Raw genomic sequence first — 14303 nt, forward strand, 5'->3', positions numbered from 1 at the left:
CTGAGGGTAGCAGTAGGGCTCCTTACGGGTCATACAGCTCTCAGAGCTCATCTGTTCAAGATGAAACTTGCAGAACAAGAAGACTGCAGACTGTGCGGAGGCGATAAGGAGGGCGTTATCCATATTTTATGTGAATGCCCCCTATTAGCACTCCGTCGGCTTTCCTGAAACCAGAGGACTTACAATAAACGGCTGTCACCAGCCTTATTAGCCTAGTGAGAAACACAGGGCTGGGGCTGTGTGACTGACCGAAACTAAGGCGGAAGTTACAAAAGATAGTATGATTTAGGTGACTCTGGGCGCTTTAAGTGACCAGCCGCACTTTTTCTATTCTTCTTCTATGCCTTGAATCCCCCCTTTTCCTCCAGATTTATAAACCAATTCAATCCAATCTGAACATTCCGCCTCAGAATTAATTTCAACATGCTCATTATCGAATCAGCTGACGAAACCGGCGAAGCCAATATTTGAAAACGGCCAATTTGATATTTTTGAGTGTTTTCTCAATTTTAGTTAATCTTGAACTGACTGCTTTAGATTAAATTGTCGAATAAAAAACGGAAACATAAAAGAACGAATTTCAGTGGTGAAATAAAATGCCGACGTGTGCGGTTCCACGTTGTAAATCGGGCTACAAAAATAATCCTCAACCATTCCATTTTTTTACGGTGCCAAAAAATCGTGTGGATGAATGGAGAAAAGCTGTTGGGTGTGAGAAAGTAACTGCAGGACAAAGCATCTGTGAAAAACACTTTTTACCAAATGAATACGTTTGGCAACGTGAATTCCGCGCTCCAAACGGTACAATCATTGGTGTGGTATGTATATTTATCAATTTATTTGACTTTTCTCGACTGTACGAGTTGATAATCATCTTTCCCTTATTGCAGTCACCTTATAGAATTCCACGACTAAAACCAGGAGCAATTCCTTCAGTATTTCCCTGGCCAAATGGTAAAACAGCGGACGCGTCCAATGCCGATTGGAATGAGTGGAATGCGCCAAAAAAAGTTAACACCGAGTTAGACTCCCAGAAATGTCGAACTTTGAGTGAGACGTCGTCTCTGCATGAAGGATTAGGGCGCGAAAGTCCTACTTCTTCGGTTTCACCTCTTTCTCCATCCCCTGCGCTTTCTCCTCCATCACCAGAACCAGCATCAACATCAGCACCGGCATTAGCACTAACACCAGTACCAGGTCCTGAAGATAAATCAACTGATAACCGCGGAGAAAACGAATCGACAGCGATTTTTCGAGAACTAATGGAAGCAGAGCTTGACATTCCACCCTGATGGAAAAAACTCCTTAAATCCTATTGGAAGAAAAAGGATAATTGGAAATAATGACATTATTGCCGTTGACCCATTATTTCCGATTCAGGTTAGTAGCATAATACTGATACGTATGGAAAAATCCAATAGGAAAACCTAGCGAATTCTCTAGAAAATTCTATTGAGAATTCTGGAGAAAATCTATCGGATTTCTATGGGATTTCTATTGGAATTCTATTAGTTTTTTGCGCTGATTCTATTGCATATTTCATACGGAAAATTCAATAGATTTTGAATTTCTTTCTCCAGAATCCCAATAGAATTTTCTAGCTAATTCGCCAGGTTTTCCCATTGGATTTTTCCACACGTGTCAGCATTGCGCTACTAACCTGAATCGGAAATAATTGGTCAACGGCAATAACATCATTATTTCCAATTACCCTTTTTTCTTCCAATAGGATTTAAGGAGTTTTTTCCACCAGGGCATCGCCACGGGTGACGGGAATTGCTCAGGACCTGTCTGGAAGAAATGTAATGCACTTTTCTCTCATGAAAATGGCGGAAATTGCAGAGATGGTTACACCAATAATAGTATACAAATCAATTGTCGTAAATTCTGATCTAACAACGGAAATTTACATTCTGAATGAGCGTCTGAACAAAACGAATTTTCCTATACATTCTGGACCAGTAACAACGGCTTCAGAACATCAAGACCTGAAGAAGGCTTTTCAGATTTTCATGTACAACCATTGGTCTTCCATTTGAATATCTCATTACAAATAATTATAAATTTCCCAGAATTAATTCAACTCAATTTGAAACTGGTTATGAGAATGTTTTTATATTGAAAACTAAAAGATAAAAAAGGACTGAAATTTCAAGTAAAATGGACTTCTCTCGTTCTTTAACTTCGCCATTAAAATAATTATGCTCAACTATACCTAGAATAATCCCCACTCTTCCCCCCAGATTTATAAGCCAATTCAATTTTCCCAATCTGCAGCTCATCAGCAGACACAACTGCTTTACACATATCGTAAACAGTTAGTGCAGCAACACTGACAGCAGTGAGTGCCTCCATCTCAACTCCTGTTTTCCCTGAGCACCTCACCTCAGAATTGATCTCAACAACATGTTCATTGTCAATTCGACTGAGGGTCAGGTTTACCTCGACGTGTGTTAAACTGAGGAATGACAGATGGGAAAATGTTGAACGGATTTTCTTTCTCGACGAATTACTCATCTTCACTAAAAAAGGCTCTTCAGATTTTCATGTACAACCATTGGTCTTCCATTTAAATATCTCATTACAAATAATTATAAATTTCCCAGAATTAATTCAACTCAATTTGAAACTGGTCATTAGAATGTTTTTATATTGAAAACTAAAAGATAAAAAAGGACTGAAATTTCAAGTAAAATTGACTTCTCTCGTTCTTTAACTTCGCCATTAAAATAATTATGCTCAACTATGCCTAGAATAATCCCCACTCTTCCCCCCAGATTTATAAACCAATTCAATTTTCCCAATCTGTAGCTCATCAGCAGAAACAGCTGCTTTACACATATCGTAAACAGTGAGTGCAGCAACACTGACAGCAGTGAGTGCCTCCATCTCAACTCCTGTTTTCCCTGAGCACCTCACCTCAGAATTGATCTCAACAACATGTTCATTGTCAATTCGACTGAGCGTCAGGTTTACCTCGACGTGTGTTAAACTGAGGGGGTGACAGAGAGGAATTAAATCCGACGTTTTCTTGGCTGCCATTATTCCAGCCAATTTGGCAACAAGAAGAACGTCACCCTTCTTCACATTATTTTGATTGATTAATTGACTAACTTGTGGTCCCACTCTGATTATCCCTCTCGCCTTCGCGCAACGATCACTCGGGATTTTTTCACTCACATCAACCATACTCGCTTTTCCCTCTGCATTCACGTGGGAAAACGAAGAATGCTGCTGTGCTATTAATTTTGTGATTGAATTATTCGGGGTCAGTAGACCGTTTATCAAATATTTCTTGAGATGATTGTGCATTTGTGATGTTGATGGTGATGGTGATACTCGTTTACCTGCAAGAATCAACCACCTATCAAAATCATTGGACGGTTTTCCATGTCTTTTAGATTGAGCATTCCTGAAACACATCATTGCGCTATTTTCCTTCGATTTTCTTTTCATGAAATGTACGAAAGCATTTTATTGAACAACCTAGCGAATGCAGTCGAACAACCTAGCGAATGCAGTCGCAAATTCTATTGGATGTCTATTGAACTTTCTATTAGTATTGGCTGACTAAAGAATTTATTCTTGGTCTCTTTAAAAGGGTTCATGTTAAAAAAACTTCCATTGAAAAAAACTTCGTCAAAACAACTTCCTCCATGGAAAAATATATAAAAAATAGATAATATAGACCAATGTAATATATTCTTTGAATATATATAGAATATTTATATAAAATATATATGAAGCATTCATAAATTTATATGAATGCATTCATAACTTTTATATATAAATCAAGCCAATTCCATTTATAAAATATGCAATTTTCAGAATATATATTTATCCATATGGGTTGATAACTATAGTAAAAAAAAATGAATAATTAACTTCGAAAAACGTTAGAAAAAACTTATTAAAAACTGGGAAAATATTGCAAAAAAACACGAGAACAGAGCATTAATAATGCTTCAATGAATATAATATTCGTTGATATTCTCCACGAACGAAAATAACGAAATGAAAAAAAAAAACAAACGAAGCACAATATTAAATTTGCAAACATCGTATCCAGAGTAAACTACATCGAGTCTCAATAACAAGTGACTTGACACTAATTCATAAACATGAGGAAATAAATAACACAACTAGTCATATTCACAACATAACAAAATATAACAAATGATCGGTCATTTAAAGCACATTCGAAGCAATCCCTCTCAAATACTTCAGAGTAGTTCTCCCTATCGAGACAACACCATTTAACAATGAAATAAATGAGAAATGTGGATTATTCTTTTCACAAGGAACCAAAACAAAACAGATAACAGCACTCTAGAAACCCATGAAAAACAAATTTATATACTTATATTCTTACAAAAGACATGATAAGCCAAAGCTTTTATTGACGAAAGTTCAATTTCACAACAGATCACGTATGAAAAATTCAATGGAAAACCTAGCAAATTCGCTACAAAATTCTATTGGAATTCTATAGGAATTCTATGGGGGTTCTATAGGATTTCTATTGGAATTCAATTGAAAAATTCTATTCATTTTTTGCGCCGATTCTATTGGATATTCGATAAGAACAAGTCAATAGATTTCAAATTTCTGTTTGAATTTTTTTCTTGAGATTTTTTTCTATAAGAATGCTTGAGCATCAATTTTCCAAGTTTTTCCACTTGGATTCTGTAATACAAAATAAAACAAAATCCAGCAAAAAAAACTTAGAAAATTTGCGCCTAACAATTCTGATAGAAAAAATCTAAGAGAAAAATTCAAGCAGAAATTTGAAATATATTGACTTTTTCTTATTGAATATCCAATAGAATCAGCACAAAAAACAAATAGAATTTTTCAATAGATTTCCAATGTAAATCCTATAGAAATCCCATAGAATGTCTATAGAATTCCAATGGAATTTTCTAGCGAATTCGCTAGGTTTTCTATTGAATTTTTTCATGCGTGGTGAATTAACCAAAATTTCATTTTCCCAAAGTTTTTTAGTCATACTCCTTTTTAAAAATTCCATAATTTATATGCGCATTTTTTGTCAATAGAAATGTTCAATTGAAAATATTCTATAGAAAAAAACAAGAGAATTTTATTTTTCTGTACAACTTATCCTGTTGAGATATTTTCTATAGAAAAATGCACCGCTCAAATTTTCCAAGTTTTTTTTCCATAATTATTCTAACCGTTTTCATTCATCTTTAATGAATTTTCTATCCAATTCGCTAGGTTTTTCGATGAAATTTTTTCGTTCGTGAAGGGAAAAGGGGGACTGATTGAACTCACCGGCGTGTTGTTTCTTTTTTTTGGAAACTGCCAGGCCGATTATTTCCTCGATCTCTTCGTCTCCTGCTCCACTTCTTATGGCGTCTCTCAAGGATACTTCACTTTTGCCCTCGAAGAGACAGACTTTTAGGTTTCCATCGGCTGTTATTCGTAATCTGTTGCAGGAGTAGCAGAAGTGCTCGCTCATTGATGTTATGAAACCTACTTGGCCTATAAATCCAGGAACGTAAAACGCCTGGGGATCAAAATAAAAAAAAATATATTTTTTTTATCTTTTAAATTTGATCAACTTTTCAGTTCGTAAACGGAAATTCCACAATTTACGTGAATTTTCAAGTCAAATTCAATATCCGCCACCAAATTTCTTTGAATTTTCAGAGAATTCTTTTAAAATTCTTGGAATTCCAGGAATTTTTAGGGGAATTCCCTGAGCATTCAGAGGAATATGGAATTCCATGAGTGACTTCTCGGAATTTTCCTGATTTATCATTAATTTTCCCGAAATAATCAAACTGAAAATACAGATCTCACGGATTTTTCCAAGAAATTATGAATTTTCAATAACAAAATTCTTTGAAATTTCAGTGGAAAATTTTTAACAATGCAATTAGTTAATGTCAAGTTTTTTTATATCAAATAAAATGAATTGTGGAAAATACAAATTCACCTCTGTGAGAAAATTTAATAAAAAATTTTGCGCATTTTGAAATTTTGAGATTTTTTGTTACAACATTTTTGTTCGAAAATTGGAGTAAAATTCGAAAAACCATTGAAAAGGGACGTACATCCTTTTGGCTTTTAAGAGGGATTTTTAGCACTTACGCCGCTTTGGCTATAGGGCGAGGACTTGAATTCTCACCTTTGACGTAGAATTGGACGAATTTTTCATCGGTTGAAAATCTGGAAATTTCTCCCTGATCTTCTCCTTCATCTCCTTGAAAGATACCATTTTACTTTCATCCCATTTATTACCGTCAAAGGGCATGTACTCGATGAACCGTATGTCGATAGGTTTATCTCTGGTTAGTTCAACGAAGTCTGTGAGCTCGTCGTCGTTGAAGCCCCGCATGATGACGCAATTTACCTGTGGAATACATCTACATTCAGAAGTCATGAAATTGGATTGACTGGGATGAAAGGAGAACTGATATGAGGTGAATACCTTGACTGGATTGAACTGTAGCTGCACGGCTAGGTCAATTGCAGCCATCACTCGACTCCATCCCTGCCTCCTCGTGAACTTTTCGAAACGATCTTTGTGGAGACTGTCCAGGGAGATGTTCAGGGCGTCTAATCCCGCTCGCTGCAGAGCCGGAAGTTGGCGAGTCAGTACCAAGCCGTTTGTTGTCATTCCTATGCTCTCTATTTCTTCTAGTTGCCTCAACTGAGCTAATGAAACACGTATGAAAAAATTTAATAGAAAATCCTAACGCTTTTTCCAGGAAATTCTTTTGAATTTTTATTAGAACTCTATAAGAATTCTGTTGAAAAATTTCTGCTTGTTTTTTGCGCCAATATTATAACTTATTTTGTTAAAAAATTTTCTGTAAGAATTCTTGGGCATGAATTTTCATTTTTTTTTCTTGAATTTTATTGCGGAAAACAAATGAAAAAATTTCGTAGGTAAACTTGGTGGATTCTCTAGGAAATTCTATGGCAAGTTCTATTAGTTTTTGGCTGATTCTGTTGGAAAATTTCGCAGGTTAATTGTGCGTTTGTCCAACAGAGAACAACTTTTTCTAATGAGAAATTTGCTATAGAAATTCTTTGACATGAATTTTTTTTATTAATAAAAAAATTGAAAATTTGAGCTGAAGAAATTCTATAGAACATATCTCGGAAGAGTAAGTTGTATAGAAAAAACGAAATATTGATTTTGGCTATAGAATATTTTCAGTAGAACATTTCTGTTGAAAAAAACGTGCAGATAAGTTGGGGCATTTTTCAATAGAATCGGGAATACTTAATGGAAAAATTAGTAGAAGTCGAATAAAATTTTCTAGCGAATTCGCATTGAAATCGGGGAAATTGACTTCCATCGATTAAAACACTGGGGTTGGAGATAATAACATCATTAATAAAAATATCATATTGGAATTTTGACGTTTCAGCCCTTCAACCCGAGAGTTTGTTTAAAATAACTGCAAAAATTAATTAAAGACTCTTCCAACTCACCTATAATATCCACTATATCCTTTCTAACCGTCGGTTCACCTCCTGTTAACCGAATTTTCCGAACTCCCCTCTTAACGAAGAGCCTCGCCAGTCGCAGTATCTCATCAGTCTTCAATATATTCTCATTCTTTGTCAATTTGACACCCTCCGCAGGCATGCAGTACAAACCTAAAATCAAATACACGGAATTACGCCATGAAAACATCACAATGGAATAGTGCAGTGGCAGAATAATGAGAAAAGTCAATGTGAACGATTTTGTCGAATTCAGTAGAAAACCAAGAAAATTCTGTTGGTAATTCTGAAATTTCTTTGGAATCTTATTAGTTTTTTTGGAATTTTTATGAAAAAAATTCTGAAGAGAAATATTCATAAAAGATATTTGTTCGAAAAAAGTCAATTGATTGCGATTTTTCTATATAATCTACTCCTTTGGTAATTTTTTACTTGAAAATTTCTAATGTACAGAATAAATGAATTCACGCGTCTATATTAATTTTTTTTTTCTAAATTTTACAGAAAATATCTTAATAAAAGAAGTTGTATCGAAAAATTGCAGTCTATTGATTTTTTTACAGAATATTTTCTATTGAACATTTCAATAAAATGGGCCAAAAACTACACGCACGAAAAAATTTAATAGAAAAACCTATCGAATTCGTTAGAAAATTTTATTAAATTTCTATTAAACTTTCTATTAGTGTTTGGCTGATTTTATCGACATGTTCAATAGAAAACATTCAATAGAAAAAGTCAATAGAATTCGATTTTTCTATATAACTTATTCTTTTCATATATTTTCTATAGAATTTGCTCGACTCAAATTTTCTGTTTTTTTCATTCTATTTTTCTTTTCTTCTCATCAAAAGAATCAAACGGAAAAATTAAGAAAATTTGAGCCGAGGAAATTCTATAGAAAATATCTCAATAGAATAAGTTGTATAGAAAAATTAAATTCTATTGGCTTTTTCTATTGAATATTTTCTATTGAACATTTCAATAGAATCGGCGAAAAACTAATAGAACAGTTCAATAGAAATTAAATAGAATTTTCTAACGAATTCGACGGGTTTGTCTATTAAATTTCTTCGTCCGAGTAGTACAAAAGTTCAACAGACATGAAATAGACTTATCTAGCGAATTCACTACGTTTTTGTACGAAATTTCGTTTCTGCGTGTCATCACCAAGATAACTCAATCAATATGGAAATAATTCACTCCTATTACGCTGCACCACTTCACAACTCAATGTCAACATATAAAACTGCTCCGTACATCGAAGATTGCATCGCTCCGTCACAGAAATTCTCAGGTACGTGTGTTTCCTCCCGAAGGAATCCGTCAGGATCCCACTGTTGTCATTCCTCAGTCGTTCTCGAAGTTGCTGAACCTAAAAACCACAACAGAAACATTTCAAAAACAACAATCAACATCACTCTCTCTCAACAACATAAACATCAGCACGAATTGAATGAAAAACAAATGGAACATTGCTATTGTATTGCATATAGTATAGTTATTTTTTCTAATAAATTAGCAATATGCTTCCTAATGGTTATTTTGCACATCATTTCCTTCTATCATGTATAATTCCTTGTTTATTTCATTTTATTAAGTTGAATATGATTTCTTTTTAAGTAATTTTGTCAGATTTTCAATTTAGTTGAATGTTATCATTATTATTATTCTTATTACAACTTTTCTTCTATACAACCGATTGTCTTTTTCACGGTTCTATCTCTCCCCTCAGCCCTTCAATAAAATATTAATAGAACATTTTTTTAACATATACTTGAATAAATTTGAAACATCACATTTGAAGAAATCATCAGAAAGCTCACTTTGGAGAAAATTCATGAAAAATTCGAAATTTTCAACAATCATTAAAATCAAATCAACCAATATAGCTATCGTAATCATCTTTTAATTTCGACTTAATGGCATTAAAACGAATATTTTAAGCTATGAATTCATTTGAGGCATTATATTCAAAGCTATCCTCGGAATTCTGATTTTTAAAAATACAGAATTTTTGTAATTTTCAAATAAATCAAAATAACGATTATTGCTATCGCCTTCAAATTCGAACTCGGTCAAAAAGATATTCAAAAAAAAAATTTTAAGCCATCATTCAATCAATTCAGAATATTTTCTTTTTAGTTATCGTGGGGCAACCTATTTTTGAAAAAAATCAAAAATTAAAAGAACTAATCAATGAGTTAAATTTTAATTAATGGCGATCGATAGGGCTCAACAATACCTACATTTGAAGAAAGAAGATTCAATTCCATGCACTATTAGCGAGAAATAGAAGGAAAATTTGTTTACATACGCACGCACATACACACATGCTTACGAACACGGCTTAAAAATTGCATTTCAGGACTTTTTGGATCTAATGGGTCGATATAACACAACAAGTCTAAAACTCAAATTAGAACGATTACAATGTTTCCATTCGGAAGCAAAAATCAAATCAACAAATAATGGCATTAAAACAAATATCTTAAGCTATGATTGAATTCATTTGAGGTTGGATATTCAAATATATCCCCGGAATTCCCCTCTTCAAAAAATACATAATTTTCGCAAATTTTCAAATAAATCAAAATAACGATTATTGTCATAGCCTTCATCCTCGAACTCGATCAAATGGATACCCAAACAAATTTTTTAATCAATCATTCAATGATTTCAAAATTTTTTAAAATTATTGTAAAAAAAATAATCCTTGAAAAATTTTTAAAAATTAATAAATGAATTTAATTTTAGTTAATATCGATAGATAGGGCTCAACAACAACTACATTTGAGGGAAAAAAAGATTCAATTCCATCGATTCATTAGAGAACAACTACATACGGCCTAAAAATTGCATTTCCGAACTTTTTGGATCATCACGAGTCGATACAACACGAAAAATCCAAAACTAAAATTTGAACAATAACAAAAACAAAAACTTACTCTGGAAGTTTTCGGTTGGAGAATCGTCTCAACGGAGTAACATCTTCGTATTGCCATAATGAGAACATTATTCCTGAGGTACATACTCCGCGAATTATGTGACAGACTGCTGAATACTGGAACAACCACAACAAGCACAAGTTTCTCAACGATTCGAATTGAACTACCACACAACTAGAATGTCATCAGCTCCAAAAAAATTGCGTAAGTGAGCCGAGTAATTTCGAGCACTCGATAATTATCTGCACGACTTACAAGATTACATGAACATGTGATGGTTAATGATACCTCGTTATGAGCTCTCCAGTGCCTCTGGTGCAACGTGTCCCTGATAAAATGATAAAGTGTTGGGAGACCATTTTTTACTGCTGTCCACGTTCTCCCACACATGGATGTTGACGTGCCTGCGACCACTGATGGGCATGAGAGCGCCACACACACAGTAAAGCCGGTGTTGTGATGATTCGGAGCATCAGATGGTGCACAAACATAAACACCAGGTGATTGATGAATTTAAAAATCGAGATTTCGATCGATAATTGGAGCGAATCGAGTTTAATGACTGATTTGACATGACAATGATGTTCGCAGTTTTTATGGACTTTTGGAGCCTCGAGGGTGTGAGAAACTTGACACTTGGTTAGGTTGTAGATCATGAATGAAAACTCATTGTCATAGTGGTTGGAAGGGATTTTTTGACCCACGAATGTTCGGCACTGCGATATCAATTATATCTTGGATAAGCAATGTTTTCACTGTTACGCAAGCTATCGATCGGGAGCAAAGTCAAAGATGGTTTGATGCCTGATCATATGATGGGGACTGCCAGGGATTTGACTGATGAGAAGAATCAAAACTGCTTTATTGTGGATGCTGCGGAGCTCAAGGAGACTGTTTATGGCAAGATTTTGGTGTTTTTTTTAATTTCAAAACATGCGTCAATCATTAATTTAGTAATATTGTGGGAAGTGGCACCTTACAATAATCAAGATTTCCTTATCTTCATTGCAATTTGAAGAATAATATAATAATTGGTAATTTAATTTTTTTTCAATTCACTATTAAGTAAATAATTGACAATATGGGATTGTCAATTGACTATTGAGCAAATATTTCTAAATACTGAAAAGTATTTTTCGATTCGCCAAATAATCGTTAATCTGTTGAACTCAATTATTGACTGATAAAATCATTCGGAATTTGAATATTTAAAGTGATGATTAATTTAATAATTAACAAATTGGTGAGTACTATTAACAATTGAATTATTCAAAATTTTAAATTTATGATAATGCCGGTGTCTGTTTTAAAATAACTTATTGTTTTTTCATTCTATTGTGCTTTTTTTTCATCAAGAAAATGAAACAATAAAACTTGAGTTCATTATTTATAGTAAGGTTCTCTTGAGAATATTTCCTGCAATTCCTGAAGATTGAGATGATTAAAACATTAATAGGTCGAACGATTTCGTATTTCTAATTCCATGAATGATATAACAACAATGAACAAGATTTTTATTTTATATTTTATTTGTGATTTTAATTCAATTATTGATTTGGGGCATAATCAATTCTATGAAGAATCAAAACTGCTTTATTGTGCAAGCTACGGAACCCAAGGAGACTGTTTACAGCAAGATTTTGGTGTTGTTTTGAATTTTAAAACATGCTTCAATCATTAGTTTAATAATATTATGCGAAGTGGCACCTTACAATAATTCAGATTTAGTTATCTTCATTGAAATTGTCAATTAACTATTGAGTAAATATTTCTAAATGTCATAAAAGTATTTTTCGATTAGCCAAATAATCATCCATCTTCCGAACTCAATTATTGATTGATAAAATAGTTCGGAATTTGAATATTTAAATTGATGAACTTAATAATAAAAAAATTGGAGAGTAATATAGACGATTCTGTTGGATTTCTATTGAACTTTGTATTAGTTTTTGATCGATTCGACTGAAATGTTTAATAGAAATAGTCTACAGAAAACGTCAATAGAACTCGATTTTTCCTCGGCTCAAACTTTCTAAATTTTTTTCATTATATTTTGTTTCATCATGAAAATGAAACAATATACCTTAGGTTCATTGTTTATCATGCGGTTCTCTTGAGAATATCTCCTGCAATTCCTGCAGATGGAGATAATTATAGTACATTAGAGTACAAGGGCACAAATTTCGTTTTCGACGAATGTGAAGTTTATAGGCCGAACTGAAGGCGAGGTCTGTACTCACATTCGTTGAAAACGAATTTTACGACCGAGTGATCTATAATATTTTATGTCACACTGTGTGGAACAAGAAACAATTAACTACAGGGAAACATGTTCAGTTTTTATGTACCAAAGAAAAATTGTTCAAAAGAAAAGTTCTCTCGAGATTTTCTCAAAAGACAATTGAAAAAATCCCACAAATTGATAATTTATCAGGTGAATGATTTCGTATCTGTAATTCTGTGGATAATTCCTTGTAATTTAGATCTTGGAGCGTCGGTTTTTACAATTAAATATTGAATAAATGTTTTCACAGATCTTCTCAGGACAATAAAAGACCCAGAGAAGCCCCAAACCTTAGAAGACTTGGATGTAGTCTACGAAGACTGCGTAAGTGTAACCCAAGGAAAACCCTGTGATGCCTACATAATTCGTGTTGAATTCAATCCAACTGTTCCCCACTGCTCCCTGGCCACACTCATTGGACTGTGCATTAGAGTTAAATTGGAGCGGAATCTGTTGGCATCATTTAAACTGGATATTTTCATCAAGAAAGGAGCACACTCCACCGAGGATGAAAGTATGTTTTCAATTCCGTCAGCTTTTTTCTCCATTGCTTATTTCTATGATCATGCTGTGCTCTTTTGCAGTCAATAAACAGATAAATGATAAAGAGAGGATCGCAGCTGCAATGGAGAACCCAAACTTGAGTGATTTGGTGGAGAAGTGTATCAAAGAGGACGAGTGAAAGTGATTTTTTATTGATTTAATGCTGACGATCTTTTCTGTTGATTCAATAGTGAAATGATGAACATGATGAGTGAATTTCTTTTTGGAAAATATCTTGGAATCGAAGAGAGATTGTGAAATTTTTATGAGAACGTTTTTCAGGGAAAGATTGAGCACTCATAAAAAAATTTAAGGCCTGGATGGATTATCTTTCGAACGTGGTCTTGGTTTTTTTTAAATTTTGATAATCTGAAATGATCTCCAATTGCTATTCTGTTTTACATAGCCCTGGAGTCTCCAAAAATTATGATTGTACAATTAAAAGAGCGTTGAAAAAAAGCTGAACATTTTCAAAGAGCGTTTTTGAATACTATTGGGAAATAAAGCCAATAGAGAGGAAATTGCAAATTAACAATATCATGTATCTAATGGCTGTTAGGTCGTCATTTATAATAGTAGTCAATGGCTGTCAGATCGTTAGTTACCATGATAAATTATCCATTCACTATTTCCTCTCTATCGGACCGATTTCTTAATATTTATTAAAAACGCTCTTTGAAAATGTTAGGTCTTTTTTCTATTTTTTTTTATCGTACAATCACAAATTTTAGGGACTCCTGCGCGATGTAAAATCCAATGGAAATTGTGATATATTTTACGTTATGAAGATGGAAAAACAATCGAGATAACGTTCGAAAGACCGGCCCGTTCCACCCGGCCCTTAACGAAAAAACCTAGTGTTTTCTCTGAAGAATTCTAGTGAATTTCTATTGGAAGTGTATAAGAATTTTCTTGAAGTTTTGTCAGAATTCTGTTGAAAATTGTATTTGTTCCTATGCCAATTCTAAAGAATACTATACAACTTAACTGCGTCATTTTGTTAAAAGAAATTTGATTAAAAAAAAGTCAGTAGTTGTTGATTT

General features: G+C 33.5%; 2 protein-coding genes across 4 annotated transcripts; one reads left to right on the plus strand and one right to left on the minus strand.

Annotated features, from left to right (window-relative positions):
* Window positions 1–266: 266 nt before the first annotated feature.
* Window positions 267–10894, minus strand: LOC107038822 (molybdenum cofactor biosynthesis protein 1). 3 transcript variants are annotated; one of them, XM_029126155.1, is made up of 9 exons: window positions 10722–10894; window positions 10434–10549; window positions 8746–8860; window positions 7471–7638; window positions 6458–6684; window positions 6155–6379; window positions 5296–5530; window positions 3348–3412; window positions 267–1200 (listed from the first exon to the last, which is right to left on the minus strand). In XM_029126155.1, exons 2-8 carry the CDS (start codon window positions 10515–10517, stop codon window positions 3357–3359), a joined length of 1110 nt encoding a protein of 369 aa, XP_028981988.1. In that variant the 5' UTR covers window positions 10518–10549; window positions 10722–10894; the 3' UTR covers window positions 267–1200; window positions 3348–3356. The 3 variants fall into 3 exon arrangements, with proteins under 3 accessions (XP_028981988.1, XP_028981986.1, XP_028981987.1); XM_029126153.1 differs by lacking the exons at window positions 267–1200; window positions 3348–3412 and adding an exon at window positions 2537–3347; XM_029126154.1 differs by lacking the exon at window positions 267–1200 and having other exon boundaries at window positions 3268–3412.
* LOC107038823 (MIP18 family protein galla-1) lies at window positions 10841–13612 on the plus strand. Its single transcript, XM_015258124.2, has 4 exons — window positions 10841–10933; window positions 11025–11333; window positions 12968–13231; window positions 13302–13612. The coding sequence occupies exons 2-4, from the start codon at window positions 11180–11182 to the stop codon at window positions 13397–13399; spliced, it is 516 nt and encodes a 171-aa protein (XP_015113610.1). The 5' UTR covers window positions 10841–10933; window positions 11025–11179; the 3' UTR covers window positions 13400–13612.
* Window positions 13613–14303: the final 691 nt, after the last annotated feature.

Source organism: Diachasma alloeum, unplaced genomic scaffold (genome assembly GCF_001412515.2).
Source record: "Diachasma alloeum isolate Michigan unplaced genomic scaffold, Dall2.0 Dall_scaffold_00288, whole genome shotgun sequence".
NCBI lineage: Eukaryota > Metazoa > Arthropoda > Insecta > Hymenoptera > Braconidae > Diachasma > Diachasma alloeum.